General features: G+C 55.3%; 1 protein-coding gene across 3 annotated transcripts in view; it reads left to right on the forward strand.

Moving 5' to 3' along the window:
- The window catches only part of NTRK1 (neurotrophic receptor tyrosine kinase 1), a 35451-nt gene extending 22480 nt beyond the window's left edge, over positions 1-12971 (forward strand). For 2 of the 3 annotated variants that reach the window (XM_032637675.1, XM_032637669.1), the window contains exons 5-16: positions 249-394; positions 644-786; positions 3047-3179; positions 5386-5712; positions 6343-6395; positions 6665-6767; positions 7274-7420; positions 7755-7885; positions 8085-8257; positions 10533-10773; positions 11140-11298; positions 12578-12971. In XM_032637675.1, the coding sequence (XP_032493566.1) occupies positions 249-394; positions 644-786; positions 3047-3179; positions 5386-5712; positions 6343-6395; positions 6665-6767; positions 7274-7420; positions 7755-7885; positions 8085-8257; positions 10533-10773; positions 11140-11298; positions 12578-12763 (1942 nt within the window). In that variant the 3' untranslated portion in view covers positions 12764-12971. Of the gene's footprint in view, positions 1-248; positions 395-643; positions 787-3046; positions 3180-5385; positions 5713-6153; positions 6172-6342; positions 6396-6664; positions 6768-7273; positions 7421-7754; positions 7886-8084; positions 8258-10532; positions 10774-11139; positions 11299-12577 lie in introns of all 3 variants that reach the window. The other variant, XM_032637667.1, reaches the window with a different exon arrangement.
- Positions 12972-16497: the final 3526 nt, after the last annotated feature.

Raw genomic sequence — 16497 nt, forward strand, 5'->3', positions numbered from 1 at the left:
TGGAGACCTCACCTGGCTTGTCACCCTGGGGAGCCCAGGTGAGGGAATTCCACGTAGCCCACAGCTGGCTATCTTAGACTTTCGGCATTCTATTCTATAGGGGGGTCCATGAGAGGAACTTCTCCCGTGTCCCCACTCCTTCATCTCTAGACAGTCCACCCTGCTGTCTAACTGCATTCCCTCTTGCTGTAGTACTCCTTCACATCTGCCCTTCCCCTGACTCTCTTGGTGTCCCCCACACCCACCAGAGTCCTGTCGGGGAACCCCCTGCACTGTACCTGTGCCCTGCTCTGGCTGCAGCGCTGGGAGGAGGAGGGGCTGGGCGGAGTGCGGGAACAGAAGCTGCAGTGTCCCGGGCAGGGGCCCCTTGCCCTCATGTCCAACACCAGCTGCGGTACGTGCTGGAGGTGGTGTGAGGGGCTGGGAAAGAGCACCATGCTTGGGGAGAGGGCACTGGGCAGGGCTCAGGGGGTGAGCCCTGAAGAGGGACTGGGAAACGGGCATTGGCAAGAGCTGGGGGAAACTGAAGGTTGGGGGGCAGGGGCAGGGTCTCTGAGGAGGGTGGGAGAAGGAGCCCCGCCCTTGGGCGGGGCTCGGAGGCAGCTCCCAGCTCTAACGCCCCTCGGGCATCCTGGGCCACCAGGTGTACCCACGCTGAAGGTCCAGATGCCCAATGCCTCCGTGGACGTGGGAGACGACGTGTTGCTGCAGTGCCAGGTGGAGGGGCAGGGCCTGGAGCAGGCTGGCTGGATCTTCACGGAGCTGGAGGAGTCAGCCACGGTGATGGTGAGAAGCCCTCCACCGCCCGTGCCCCCATGCCCCCCTCCTGATTCGAGGCCTGCACAGAGCACAGGAGACAAAGACAGGGAAAGAGAGACAACAAATAAGAAGCACATAAAGGATGAGGGATGGACAGAGATGGTTTAGACCCCGGGACTAAAGCTTGTGCTGCTGGGCAGCCGCAGGCATGCACATGCCCTCAGGCCAGGCCCCGGCCCAGCAAGGACCCCAGGCTCCACCGATCCGCCAAAACTTAGGTCCCCACTCTGGGATCACGGTGCTGGCCACAAGAGAGAGGGTCACAGAGCCCTCACATATTGGAGCTGAGCCGGGGAACCCAACAGACCAACTCTCCCATCCACCTCCTTTCTAGATAAGGAAACTGAGAACCAGGGACAGGGCACAATATTTGCAGTCCTGCACCCAGGCCAGTTCTTGGGGGCCTTTTGGTCGTTTTCTAGAGATTCTGGAAGGAACATCCTCTTGAATGTGTGATGAGCATATTAATAAAGGAGGCACAGGTCTGGTTCCAGCTCTCTCACTAATTAATTCTTGGAGTGACTTTTGGAAAAATCCCTCAGTCTGCCTGCATTTTGGTTTTCTTATCTGTCAGCTGAGGAGGTAGACATGATGGCCTTCTGATGTCCTGCCTGCCTCTGGGCACTCTCTGGCCTCTTATCCAGATCGGTCTTTGGGCATCTTCCCAGGTCTTGCCCTTTGTCCTCAGGCTGGCGACAGGCAACTGAGAGTAGCTGTAGTTGACTCAGGAGGCCTCATGGACAAGGTCAGCAGGGGCCGACGTTGGGCTGTGCCCACCCAGAAAGCTGGCCCCTCATGGGTGGACACAGAGGGTCCAGTCCCTGGAAGGAGCTGGGTCAGTGAAAGCAGGGGTGTGGTGTTCAGTTTGGAGGCCCTCGCTTTGGGAGTGGAGTCAACCCCAGAATTGCTGGTTGCCCCTGGAACAATATTGAAGGAGGAATCACAAGCCACTGAGTGGTTCCTCCTCTCCTAGAGATCAAAGCCACTGAGAGTGAGTAATGGAAAAGGGGACAAGACAGGAGCAAGAGGCTGGGCATGACCATCTGTGGAGAGACCTTTGATAAGCTGTTTTGGGAAGTTGCAGGTTTTTGCTTTTCTCTTTGGGAGCTTCACATGTTTGCTACCACTTCTGTTTTCTGGAGACTTCCTATAGAAAAGCCACAGCCTAACTGGGTTAAATGGAGGGGAGGGGAGGCTGGTCCCTCTCAGGAGTGTGAAGGGTGGCAGAGCAGCTCCAAGGGAAGAGTTCACGGGACCCCGTACCCCAGGGTGACTTGGAGGAGATGGGACAGCTGAGAGAAGCTAAGGGCAGGGCTTCCCTTTGGGGTGGCTGGAACCCAGCCCTTGCATAAGAGGCTGCAGAGCTCCTCTGGAATCTTTGAGCTCACATATTCCAGTGGAAGCCCAGAGAAACTTCACCTTTCGTGGTATTTACTCAAGGGATTCCACATATACAAAATTTCCAGGTAAATCAGATTTGTCCACCGCTTCATCTATTTTCATCATTTTATGAAAATAGCTTTCTAAAATGTCAAAAGATCATTTTGTTTACCTCTTCAGCTTACAAAATAAGAAAATCTTGGTTCAGCAGGATTAAGAATTGTCTTAAGGCCATATAACGTCCATGGTGTCTTAGGAAGAGAATCTGAATCGGATTCAGTCTTTTGATGGTGATTCAGAACCAAGTCACTTAGCTTCTCTCTAACTTCACTCTCTTTTTCCATCTGCCAAAGGTAGTCACCATGATTCTACCGTTGCTTCTAAGTGCTGCCCTGTTACCAGCACCATCTCTTTGTTTCTGATCTTCCTTGGGCCGAGACTAAGTTTCTTAGAACTATGTGTAAAACAAGAATGAGTAGGTGGTGAGGTCCTAGCTGGTTTTCCAATTAGTTGTGCATGTGTAGTACTTGGGATTTGTGACATCTGTTTAGATGGGTGGTTTTATGGCTTGGGGTACTTTGTGCCTATCTTGAGGTTATTGGTTGTGTTCTAGAGTTTTCAGATCATTAAACAAATGATCCAGGAGACTCTGCAAACAAGCTCTAAAGGAGGGCCATTCTCTGCTATATTCTCTCCCACACCTTCTTCCTTCCCCTCCCTCCCGGCCTTCCTCCCTTTTCCATCTGGCCCAGAGGGGCTCCGCAAAGACATCAGCTCCAGCCACCCTGCCTCCAATCCCAAGCTAGCTGAAGCTTTTCTTGATTTTCCCCTTTCTTCTCTGACCCAGCAATCTGGGAGTCTGCCATCCTTGGGACTGACCCTGGCCAATGTCACCAGTGACCTCAATAGGAAGAACGTGACGTGCTGGGCGGAGAATGACGTGGGCCGGGCTGAAGTCTCTGTCCAGGTCAACGTCTCCTGTGAGTCCCAATGACTGCCCCTGCGCCCACCCCCATTCCTTCTTCCCTGAAAAGAGGATGTGAGCGTGGGGGGCTGCAGGAAAGGGGTGGGATGTGTGTGTCCACAGCTGCTCCCTCCCAGCTGTTTCCAGATTCCCATGAAAACCTGATCCTTTGAGGGAAGTCCTGGGGGCTCGTCAAGGCCAGAGGGATGGAGATGGATTTCTTTTTGGCCCCTGCCCAAGTCTTGCTACCTGAAGCCCTCAACACCAGCTGCCTGCCCGTTCTCACTGCTCTGCTCTATTTCTTCATGCCCGTTCCTCCTTAGAACTTTTGCCCTACATCCTAGTTTTATTTTTTTAATTTTTAATTAATTAATTAATTATTTATTTATGGCTGCGTTGGGCCTTAGTTGCGGCACGCGGGATCTTTCATTGCGGTGGGCGGGCTCTTCATTGCAGCGTGCTGGCTTCTCTCTAGTTGTGGCCCAGGCTTAGTTGCCCCTCGGCATGCGGGGATCTTAGTTCGATCGAACCCGCGACCTCTGCATTGGAAGGGGGATTCTTAACCACTGGACCACCAGGGAAGTCCCTACATCCTAGTTTTTTTTTTTTTTTTTTTTTTTTTGCGGTACACGGGCCTCTCACTGTTGTGGCCTCTCCCGTTGTGGAGCACAGGCTCCGGACACGCAGGCTCAGCAGCCATGGCTCATGGGCCCCGCCGCTCCGTGGCATGTGGGATCTTCCCGGACCGGGGCACGAACCCGTGACCCCTGCATCGGCAGGTGGACTCTCAACCACTGCGCCACCAGGGAAGCCCTACATCCTAGTTTTAAAAGAAGAAATTCCCCATCTAAGTTCCCCTTTAGGCTTACTGCCTAATTTCCCTAGGTCTGCCACAAATTATTTAAAATCTTCTATGTTATGTACATTTTTCTTCTTGTGAAACATAACATACATAGATATGTACATAAAATATATACACCTTAAACAGTAATTATTCTCACCAGCAGTTCAGAAGACACTCTCTTCCTCTCCCCATTCAGAACCCCATCCTTCTCCTCCACCCCATCCTGACTTTTGTGATAATCATTTCCTTGCTTTCAAAAAGAATTTTACACACGTATGCTTCCCTATCAATATGGTGGAGTTTTGTCTGTTCTTGTACATTATATAAATGGAATCATACCTCGTAGTATTTTGTGTCTAGTTTCTTCTGCTCAACGTTATTATTTTTTAAGATGTATTTATTATTTATTTTATTTATTTTTGGCTGTGTCGGGTCTTAGTTGCGGGATCTTAACGGGATCTTTGTTGAGGCACGAGGGATCTTTCGTTGACGTGTGCGGGTTTTCTCTCACTAGTTGTGACGCGCAGGCTCCAGAGCGCTTGGGCTCTGTAGTTTATGGAACGCGGGCCCTCTTGTTGAGGTACGCGAGCTCAGTAGTTGTGGCGCATGGGCTTAGTTGCCCCGCAGCATGTGGAATCTTAGCTCCCTGAGCAGGGATTGAACCTGCGTCGCCTGCATTGTAAGGCAGATTCTTTACCACTGGACCACCAGGGAGGTCCCTCAACATTATTTGTGTAAGATTCGTCCACGTTAATGGGAGTAACTATTAGTTCATTCAGTTCACTGCTGAGTAGTACTCCATTGCATGAGTGCTGGCTGGAATTCCAGTATCAATTGTGTGTGTGTATGTATGTATATATATATATATTTTTTTCCTATTATTGAGGGGCTTTTGTTTCTTTCAGGTTGGGTCTATTTCAAACCCATATCTTTTTTCAAAAAGTTTTTAAACTGTATATATATATATATATTTTTGTTTGTTTGTTTGTTTGTTTGTTTGTTTGTTTGATGTTTAGGCCCCCTTCCCGATCTTCTTAGGCTTGATTACACTTAATTTTTCTGGATCCCTCATCCAAAAGACTCCATGTCTAATTTCCATAAGCTGGTACCCTACTTCTCTACGACTGTTACTTATTTTCTTTAAACCCACCACTTAAGTTCTTTAAGCCTGAGTTTTATGTACCTGCTGCCTGATTTATTTCAGATTTACTGCCAGCTTTCTCCAAAACGTCTCTCCTTATGAATCTCTTAGGGCCTGCTGACCAGTTTCTCTTAGGCCTACCCCCTGATTTCCAGCTGTCCACTCCCAGCCCCACCTAGGATTGGTCAGGCCCGCAGCTGCTCCCGGACTCTGTCTGTCCCCCTCTCTGGCCCACAGTCCCCGCCAGTGTGCACCTGCAGCCGGCCGTGGAGCAGCACCACTGGTGCATCCCCTTCTCGGTGGACGGGCAGCCCACGCCCTCTCTGCGCTGGCTCTTCAATGGCTCTGTGCTCAACGAGACCAGCTTCATCTTCACTGAGTTCCTGGAGCTGGCAGCCAATGAGACCGTGCGACACGGCTGCCTGCGCCTCAACCAGCCCACCCACGTCAACAACGGCAACTACACGCTGCTGGCTACCAACCCCTTGGGCCAGGCCGCCGCCTCCGTCATGGCCGCCTTCATGGACAACCCTTTCGAGTTCAACCCTGAGGACCCCATCCCTGGTGTGAGGGCCACCCTGAACCCTGCCCCCTCTCCCTGGGTTCCACCTGGGTACAGATCCAGGTGTCCAGGGATGCCTGGCCCACTTCCTGCTGTGATCCTGACCTCAGAAGTTGGAGTGCCTGGTCTTGGACAGAAAGAAGCCTGGGGTTCTGGTGTCCAGCTCTGCGCTGTCCTCCTTTGCCCCTGCCTCCCCCAAACCCCAGGAGTCCTGAACCCCTGAGCTCTTCCATTCACTTGGGCTGGCTGAAGAGAGAGCCACGCACCAGGGCATCCCTGGCCCAGCTGGAAAAGGGCCACGTGCGTCTTCTCCCTTGAGGTCCAGCAGCTCCACCTCCCCACCCCAGCCCCACCCACGAAAGGATGAGTCCCAGAGGGGGAAGGGGACGGACGCACTGCTCTTTTCCCCATCTGATCGCTTTCTCTCCTCCCTCCTGCTGCAGTCTCCTTCTCGCCAGTGGGTGAGTAGCCCAGGCTGGAGGGCAGGTTCTGTCTGGTCCCTGGAGCTGCGGCTGGGGCAGGGGGTACAGTTAACCCGATCCTTGCGGGGTCAGCTGGGGCCAGGGTGGGGAGTCGGTAGAGGAGACACCGTGTGTGCCAAAGCCTATCCTTCCTGCCCTGTGTCCCCACAGACACCAACAGCACGTCCGGAGACCCAGTGGAGAAGGATGAAACACCTTTTGGGGTGAGTGTGGGAAGTGGAAGCTCGTCCAGGACTTTAGATCAGGAGGCCGGGCTAGAGGCTCATCTGCATGTCGGTTCTGGTCAGAGCACAGAGATCAGTAGAGTCTGGCCTGAGCTTAATCAGCCCCCTTCACAGCCGTGACCCAGGGGAGGAGGAGGCAGGTCTGCGGGCCTGGCTCTGGGCATCTATGCAGGATGGAGAAACAGTTTGCTATGGGGGAGCTCTGAGAGTGCAGACAACCCCCAAATCTGACCACCCCACACCCTCAGGTCTCCATGGCCGTGGGCCTGGCTGTTTTCGCCTGCCTCTTCCTTTCTACGACGTTTCTTGTGCTCAACAAATGTGGACGGAGGAACAAGTTTGGGATCAACCGTGAGTTGGGGGGCTGCAGAATGGCTGTCTGTCAGTCCGTCCATCTGGCTTTGTTTCCTGCTGGCTCTTCCCCACTCTGTCCGCTGTGTGAGGGCCTGTGCACACGTGGAGTTCTACAGAGTGTGTGTTTGGGGTATATGAGGACAGGCTATGGGGCTTGTGAATATGGGTGTGTCGGTGCTGGAGCTGGGGTAGTTTCAGAGGTAGCATCTGCTAATTGGTGGCTGGATTGTAGTCAAACACTAAGTGGGTCTGGGAGGTCTGGGCTCTGCGGGGGGAGCAGTGGGGGAGTTCTCTGGTGGCCCACGGGGCCTGGGGTTGGACAGGAGCCAGACGGAGAATGGCCATAGTGCCTCCCCTTCCTCCTGCCTGCTGTCTGGCTTCCTAGCTCTTCTGTTCCTCCCATGCAAGTTATGAGGTGGGGTCACCTGGCACCCTGCAACCTGACAGGAGCTAGAGTGTGTGCCTGGGCTGTGACCCCTCCATGTTACTGTGTCTCCTCCCAGGCCCCACCGTGCTGGCTCCAGAGGATGGACTGGCCATGTCCCTGCATTTCATGACATTGGGTGGCAGCTCCTTGTCTCCCAGCGAGGGCAAAAGCTCTGGGCTCCAAGGCCACATCATCGAGAACCCACAGTACTTCAGTGATGCCTGTGAGGGGCTGGGTCAAGGGTGCGGGCGAGCCTGTGTGTGTGTGTGTGTGTGTGTGTTTGTACGTGTGTGTGTGCATGTGTAGAAGCCCCTGTGTGTCACTGCCTTTGCCCACCCCAGGCCTGAACAAGCCTTCCCTCCCACCCCGCTGCCACCCGTGTCCACATCATGTCGTGGGGCTTGGTGAAGGTGTGAAGGCTCACTTTCAGTGTCCATCCTCCCCTTTGCCTGGAACCCCCTGTGCAGAGCACAGCCCTGCTGGACAGTCCTGTCCTTGCCCCTGTCCCATCCTTCCCAAGACTGGGTCTCTGGTCTGACCCTGCAAGCCCCCCGCAGGTGTTCATCACATCAAGCGCCGGGATATCGTGCTCAAGTGGGAGCTGGGCGAGGGCGCCTTTGGGAAGGTCTTCCTAGCTGAGTGCCACAGCCTGCTGCCTGAGCAGGACAAGATGCTAGTGGCCGTCAAGGTAAGACCTTGGCCAAGCGATATTGCTGGCCCGGGCCCCCCTCCCAGAGCACCATCATTCCAGGATGGGGTGCTCAGGCTGGTGGGTGGGAGGCTGGGGTCCGGCACGGTTCACGCCTTGTGGGTGGATGGGTCACCTTGGACGTGGGGAGGTCAAGGCTGGGCCCTCACCCAGGCCTGTCCCCGCCCCTGCCATCCAGGCGCTGAAGGAGGTGTCTGAGAGCGCCAGGCAGGACTTCCAGCGGGAGGCCGAGCTGCTCACCATGCTGCAGCACCAGCACATCGTGCGCTTCTTTGGCGTCTGCACCGAGGGCCGCCCGCTGCTCATGGTCTTTGAGTACATGCGGCACGGTGACCTCAACCGCTTCCTCCGGTAGGAGGGCCCGGCCCTGGCGCTGGCCCCTGGCCCGTCGTCCCTTCCCTACAAGCACATCCCTGCTTGTCCGCTGAACTGCGGGGGGTGGGACACCAAGAAGAAGCAGGAAGGCCCTGTCCGCGAGGCAAATGTGTGAATGTGAGGAGAGTCCGTGCGGAGGACAGAGCGGCACTGTCAGGGAGGTTGCCTGAGCAGAAGTCAGGAGCTGAATCTTCAGGATGGGTGGGCTTTGCAAAGTGTGTGTGCACTTGCGTGTGGCACAGAAGCCAGGCCTGTAGGAGGTGGCAGTTTTGGTAACTACGATAACAGCAATAACAGGCCTTTATCAGGCACTCTCCACGCTCCAGGCACTATGCTATATATTTTATAATTCATTCTAATTATGACTGTCTGTGCTTATACATATATGTCTGTATAATAATATAAACGTATATTTATTTTTCATAGTTTTTTAGCATATATGGCAGTTTACACTTGAAGAAAGTTACCAAAAATTCGTTTCTTTGGCTTTGGACAGAACAACTCTGATATGTTAACTAATTTGTACTGATAATTTTAATAACTTCAAGAAATGTACCCATTTCTCAGATGAGGCTTACAGAGGTTAAGTGACTTGCTCAAGGGCACACAGGTAACAAATGGTCCAGGGAGATGTGACCCCAGGCAGAGCCCTGCTCTCAACCCCTGACTGTGATGGCCACATATTCCCTTCGTCGAGTCCTACTCCGATGAGGTGGACCCCCTGTGAGGTTGGGGCAGTGTGAGGCAGGGAAAGGGCCAGGGTTTGGAATCAACTGTGGCTGATTAGCTGAGCCTACTTTGCCAAGTAGATTTCCTCTCTGACCTCAGTTTCCCTACCAGTAAGAGGGACAACGGGGGACTGTGGTTCTGGATGAGTGTGTTTGTACAGCTGATGGTAGTGATTTGGTCTCCAAACATCCCTTTGGGAGTGTCAGGTCGTTCATGTAGAATTTTGCCAGGCTGCAAAATTCAGCTGGGAGAGACCCCAGAGTTTGAGCTTATCTTGAGCATGGGGAGGAGCCAATGGAGGATGTGGAGAGGGAAGGAGGTGAGGGCAGACCTGAGGTTAAATGTGGAGGTGAATTGGCTCAGAGGAACCCAAGTCAAGAGGAGGCCAAAGGGGAACCCTTCCCCTTACTCACCAGATGCGGTGTGGGCTCTGTGCTAGGGACCGGATGCAAGCCAGGATCCATCTGGGGTCCAGGATGGAGGAAAAGCAGCTTTATTTAGTGGAGAGAGCACGGGGAAACCGAAGGAGGGAAACATGAAAGCTCCTAGATGAGTCTGGAAGACTTCCCCTAGGAGGGGCCTATTTCTATTTCTACTCGCCTCTGGGCCTCTACCTCTGCCTGGTACACTGGGTCTCCTTCCCATGCCCCTTCACCCACCCCTGTCCCCGACCCCTTCAAGTGGCTTACCCACCTCCCTTCCCAAGGGCTTGAGTCTCAGTTTAGATGTCTCTTCTTCCATGAAGCCTTCCCTGACTTCTTCCATCCCTACCCTGAGTGCCCATCAGGTGCTCCCCACATTGCACTGCTGTAACCTGTTTATCTGCATCCTACCCTCCACTGTAGCTCAGGTGCTTGGCACATTGGAGATGTTACCCAGAATAAGTGAAGAGATAAATTGTTGAGGAGAAAGTTGGCCAGTAGGAAAGGGCAGTACTGACAAAACCATCAGCTCAGACAGCTTCAGAAGAAGGAATATTTGGGGAATGGAGATGAATGATCAGGTACTGGTCTAGAGGGATGGCTGTGGGGAGGAGGAGGGCATCCTGGAAACCTTTGGAAGGAAGGCTGGATACCGAGGGCAAAGGTGAGAGAGACAGGAATCGAGGACTACCAGATTTCAGGCTCACAGCCTGAGTGGGGGATGTTCCCTTCACTGAGTCAGGGGCAGGCCTGGGGGAAGATGCTGAGCATCTTCGCAAGGGCTGAGTCGGAGGTGTACCCGGGCAAGAGATGTAGGGGCCAGTGGGCAGCTCCAGTGGGCTTGGAGTTCAAGGGGGCTGCCTGAGAGGAAGGCATTACTGTGGAAAGTGTGGGCACCAGTGGAAGCTCTAGAGGTGGGGCACACCAGCCGGCCCCCATCCCGGTCCCTCCAGACAGCTGCCTCCCCTGTTCTTTCCTTCCTCCATTCCCTGAGTCCCTTCCCCCACCCCCCCACCCCCCAGCTCCCTGGGCTCCCTTCTCTCAGGCTCCTGGGGGTTCTCTCCTCCCAGCCTATGCTTCTCCCTCACTCTTTCTCGAAGGTCCCACGGGCCTGATGCCAAGCTGTTGGCTGGTGGGGAGGACGTGGCTCCAGGGCCTCTGGGCCTGGGGCAGCTGCTGGCCGTGGCTAGCCAGGTCGCCGCGGGGATGGTGTACCTGGCGGGTCTGCACTTCGTGCATCGGGACCTGGCCACGCGCAACTGTCTGGTGGGTCAGGGACTAGTGGTCAAGATCGGCGATTTCGGCATGAGCAGGGATATCTACAGCACCGACTATTACCGCGTAAGTCTTTCACCCCGACCCCTCCCACAGCATCCAAACTGTAGACACGCTAATGCCGAGTCCCCCTCCAGTGCCTGCCCTTGCTGGGCACGCCCTCCTCTTCCTCAGGCGGTGTGGTGTCTGAGACTCTCTGGCTCTGGTTTTTAACCCTCCTCCTACCCCCTCGGCCCCCAGTGGAGGAGGGTCTGTCTCCACTATCACGGAGGGAAACGGGCACCATCGGTTTTTCCCTTTTAGCCCTGGGCGGGAGAGCCACTTCTATTTATTTTTAATGACGGGACTGGGGGCGGGTCTGCGTCATGCGTCAGGAGAGGCTGTCCGCGGTGGGCGCCCGCAGGAGGTGACTCAGCGCCCGCACGCCGGCAGGTGGGAGGCCGCACCATGCTGCCCATCCGCTGGATGCCACCTGAGAGCATCCTCTACCGCAAGTTCACCACCGAGAGCGACGTGTGGAGCTTCGGCGTGGTGCTCTGGGAGATCTTCACCTACGGCAAGCAACCCTGGTACCAGCTCTCCAACACAGAGGTCAGCCCCGCTCCATGGGTCATTCCCTGCCGGCCACCCTTTCCCCGCCCCTTCGGGTCGCTTTTTCAGGAAATTCTGTCCCCTTTTGCCCCTCATCCCACTGCCGGCAGGCGGGGCACCCACCCAGCATCCTGCTGACACTGCTCTCTCCACCCCAACCCTGTTCTTTTCTCACATTCTTCCTTCTCCTATTCTAACTGGCTCCTGGGGGGACCTCAAAGCACTTATAAATGGAGCCCAGACCTCCATCCCTAGCTGCATTTTATAGACCTAGTAGGCATCATCAGGGTGAAAGGGAGAGGCATGGAAAGAGGAACACAGCACGAGAGGGCCTGACGCTCCAGCAGGGAGGCTGGAGGTTAGACTGTAAGAAGGACGGTCCTACACCTCCCCTTGCGCTCCTGGCTGGACACAGGTGTTCCCTCTCCCAGAGCAGCTCCCCCCACCCCCTCCTTGGCTCGCAGCTGTCAGTTTCCATTTCTCCTCCTAATGCAGTCTGCTCCCTGGAGGCTGGTGGCGTGGGAGAGAGGGTTATAGATTTTAATTTTCTCAAGCACTGAGAGAAGGAATGGAATTAGTGCCGCCCATAACCCAAGCCCTCTAATGGCGAGGGAGGGAAGAAGGTGGGAAGAGACTCCAGGCCCTTCAAGCATCTCCCTGCCACAGTCTCTCCTTCTTTGGATCCCTTAGCTGCTCTTGCAGTCCTTCCTGGAGTTTAACTTCGATCTTTCCTGCTGCAGTTGTCTTTTAAGAGCAGCTAGGTCCCCACAGACTGGCACCTACAGAAGAGAAAAAAAGTGGGGTTGCCCTCTACCTTAAAATGCAAGCCAGCCACTTTTCAAGGCCTTTACCTGCAACCCTGATCTGTTTTCTTTTTGCCCTCTGGAGCTGAGAGATGGAGAACCCTTCCCTTCTTCCATGCAGCCCTCGACATTAAACTGATGGATTTGGCAAATGCCTTGGCCCCTCCCCTTCCTTAGCCCACCTGGCAAGTCTTCCTAGGGTCTGATTCCAGCCCTTTGGGATACAATTCTACCCCAGCCCAGCCCTCCCAGGGTCTCTCTAGCTTTAATCCTTCCACTGCTCAGTGTCAGAGTGGAAAGGAATCTTGGGATTCACTGCATCCTTTCAGACTATTAGTAGCTACGAGGCCCAGACATATCGTATGACCTGCCTTGGGAGCTTCAATGAGGCAGAGGCAGAGGTAGTGCTGGGTCAGGCCTCACTCTCCTGCCCCCAGCCCAGTATGCCCTCTTCTCTCTCCCTCTGGTGGCCCCAGGCGATCGAGTGCATCACACAGGGACGTGAGCTGGAGCGACCGCGTGCCTGCCCACCGGAGGTCTATGCCATTATGCGAGGCTGCTGGCAGCGGGAGCCCCAACAACGCCACAGCATCAAGGATGTGCACACCCGGCTGCAAGCCCTTGCCCAGGCGCCTCCTGTCTACCTGGATGTCCTGGGCTAGGAGGCTGGCCCAGGGGCTGGGGCTGAGTAGCCGGAATGCTGCAGCCTGCCCTCAGAGACCCCCATGGCTCCCAGCAGCCCCAGGGTGATCTCAAAGCATCTAACTCACCCTCAGCATGCGGGAGGGGACAGGTGGGGTCTGGGAGCGGAGGATGTTCCTGCTTCTCTAGGCAGGGTTCCGCGATAGCAATTATATTTATTATCCCTTGGCTGTGTCTCTTGCCAATTCTTGGGATGATGTCGTTCTGGGAGGGGGTTATCGGGACTCAGGTAGGGGGATGATTCTCTGGGATCCTCCCCCTCTCTGCTTAACCTCAGCCACCTACCCCTACTGCATGCAGCTCTCACCTCCACCTCGTAGTTGTGGTTTGCCTCCCAGTTCCATGGTCATCTTGTCCGCCTGGCGGTGAGGCAGCCTCAGGTCAAGCTTCCCGGACCTTCGGACCCTAATTGCCTATCTCTGTATTTCATTCAGGAAGGCTGCAGTAGGAGGGATTGAAGTTAGATGTGGAGGTGGACAGGATGGAAGCATTGGTGGGGTGAGTGTTCCTTGTATTGGTGCACCCAGAACAGAGCAAGCACACAATACAACAAAAGGTTGAGAAAGAAAAGGGGGGGACAGCTTGCGTATGTGGGCGCATGTGTGCATGAGAGCGCACGTGCGTGTGCATGCGCACGTGTGTGTGTGTGTGTGTGTGTACATGTGGCAGGGACAGGGAAGGAGTAGGATAAAGGAATGGTTGAGGGAAGCAGGACCCCTTGTTCCTTCCCCTTTGTCACTCTTCTTGGCTCTAAGTGCTTTGAGATCCATACCTGAAGGCCAGGAATTGAGCAAGGTGGCTATTTCCTAAGGACCAAGCCATCTCCCCATTCCATTCTGCCCGAGGGAGGAGGTAAGCTCTCCCTTCCCCTCTGTCCCTTGGAACACCACTGGCCCGAGGCTTCTGTCAGCTCCGAGGCTGGGTGAGGTCCCCCACCCCAGGACCTGGGCCCCGCCCCCATCTTCCTCACCCTGGAGCCGGGGAGGAGCAATTTTCTCCCACCCTCAGCCCCATCACTTCCAATCACCTGCCCAGCTCCTGCAATAACCCACGCTCCCCATGGCTCCTCAGGGCTAATGGCGTGGCTGTCTCATGTCCCTGGGTGCCCAGCTCTCCCCACCCGGTGATTCAATCTGGGTCTTATCACCCCTAGGCCTAGCCCGATGGTGTCTGCCTCTTGTCCAGGCTGGTTAGTGCTAATGGAGGTCTGACCCAGGGCTGCGGGCTGATTGATGGGGGTTCTGGTCCTTGAGGGCCAAGTTCAAAGGACCTCCTCTCATGCCCTGGGCTGGGTGGGGCTGCTGCTGCACCACCCCCGGGAGGGAGGGCTTAAGCAGAAGTGATTGGGAGGAGAGGAGGTTGGAATGTGCTGGGAGAGACAGGGTCAGGGGGTCAAATCCAACAGGTGAGCCCAGAGACAGTGCAAAGAGAGAGACAATGCAGACACAGAGAGGGGCAGGACCTAAAGACGTGGAGACAGGCTGAGAGTGCAAACAGAGAAGGAGAAAGAGACACACAGACGGATGGACACAGATGAAGAGACGGAGGCACAGATGAGTGACGTAAACAGACACAGGTGGGACAAGCAGCTGAATCAGAGTGTCCTGCCGAATAGCGTGGCCTCCTTGGAGGGTGCCTCTATCTCGCCCACACTCCCATCCTCTCCAACTCCTCAGGCCCCTTGAGCCTGTCTTCAGGGCCGAGGAGGGAAGTGGTACACACTTCCAGCCTTGGAGACTCTGTGGGTAGAGGTGTAGCGGGCCTGGGGTTTGGCCCACATTGAGCATCACTGAAGCAGAGGGGATGGAGATCAGGTGGCAGAAGGGACACGCCAGGGCATGTGGAGTGTTACCAAGGTCAAAAGCATGAGAGTCTCAGAGGCTCTTAAAACCACAGCTGGAGGTATTGCTGGAAAAGCTGGACAGGTGAGGTGAGGGGTTCTGGGAACAAGGTTAGGACAGGGAAAGGAAAATGCTGGGAGACTGTGGGAGAGGGAATTGGATAGCTTTCATCGATCTGGGAACAGGAGCCTAAGCTAGTGACTTTGATTCCTTCAGGCAGTCGGGGCCTGGGGCCTTGTCCTGGGTGGTAAGGAGGGAGCTTGCACCCACTTTGCCAGCTTCATGGCCTAAAACCCCTGTAGTCCGTTCCCTTCATTGATGGGCACGTAGATGAGCACATTGACAGGCACACCAGCCTACCCTGCACAGCCAGGAGTACACATGCAAACGTGTACACGCATGGCACCTCCCCCCTCCCCGACTCATAACTGTTGGATCCCATTGTCTTTAATGGTGCTCCCCCCACGCCACTGTGACACATGCCCCGTCCCTGTTAATCACTTCCTGGCTGTGCCAAGTCCATTAACTGCCATGCCCACCCCTGCCACACACACACCAGGGGCTAAGCACCAGCTGAGACGAACGCCTGCAGGGGGATCAATGGAATGGGGCCCTGAGGACCCCATGGGGAGCTGGGACAGGGACAGCCACCTGAGGCTGTGGGGATCAGACATCTGAGTCCCCCAGACCTGGTGTAGTTCCCCACTACCCCTCCCTCTCAGAGATAGCTGTCTTGGTTGGGAGACACAGGCTCAGATGAGGTGGTGGCTACTGCAGGAACACCCAACATTGAGGAAAGAACCCAGAACTCCCCTGTCTAAGGAAGCTTCTGCCAGCATCTCCACAGGGCTCTGGAGGGAAGGAATCGGTGATGCAGAAGCCAGTGTGGCTCCCCAGGGGCCCCCAGCAGGGGGGATGGGCTCTCTACAGAACCCAAGGGTCCAAGCCTTCCAAGGCTGACCCCCTCAGCCTTCCTAACCAGCCTCTGCCTCTTTCCTGTCTGTTCCCTTGGGGGCTGGATTCCCGACAGGAGGGCGGAGCATCTGTTCAGGTTTCCAGGAACAGTGCAGGCAGAGTGCTGGGACAGCCTGGGTGGAGAATGTCCTGTCCTGGGTCCCCTTGAACCACCAAGCTAAAGAGAGATCCTAGAGAAATTCCAGACTCCATAGGCCCTGGACTCGCTAAGTACCAGCTGGAGAAAGCCTGTTTTGCCCAATTCCTAACGTGGCCTTAGACAGGCTGTCCAATGAGAGAGGGGCTGACAGTCCCAGGAGGAGCCAGGACCCAGAAACCCCAACTTTCAGTCTACAGCCAGGCTGAACCACCAGGCAGTCCAGCCCCACCCCCAGAGGGGAGTGAGGAGAGGAGTGAGGACTCCACAGCTCCAAGCATCAGTCCCCTCCCAGATTCTCTCTCAGTCCGGCCCCGCCCTATCCCCCCGCCCCACGCCAGCTCTGACAGACTCCAGTGCTAAGATGGAACGTTTGAGCAACTCTGGCTCTGGGGCAGTGGGGAGGAGAGAGACCTGGAGCCAGGAGATGGAGACAAGACAGGGCCAGAGCTGCCAGAAAAGCCCACTTAGGGGCAAAGACAAGGAGAGAGGGGGCAGCCCGGAGCAGTGCAGAGAAACAAGAGGTACATGCATAGGGCATGGAAAAAAAGCAGATAGCCCCAGCTTTGGCCCAGAGCCCTGGGGCAGTGTGTTTTACTCTGAGCCCTTGGACCCAGAGGCTCTTTAACACCCCCTCCTACTCAGCTGGGTCCCTTCCTCTTTTTCGAGGGCTTGGTTCGCTGGAGATCAAGCTTCTAGACTCTGCAGCCAGAGTGCCTGTTTCTGTACCTACCAGCTCTGT

Source organism: Phocoena sinus, chromosome 1 (assembly GCF_008692025.1).
Source record: "Phocoena sinus isolate mPhoSin1 chromosome 1, mPhoSin1.pri, whole genome shotgun sequence".
In the NCBI taxonomy this organism is placed as follows: Eukaryota; Metazoa; Chordata; class Mammalia; order Artiodactyla; family Phocoenidae; genus Phocoena; species Phocoena sinus.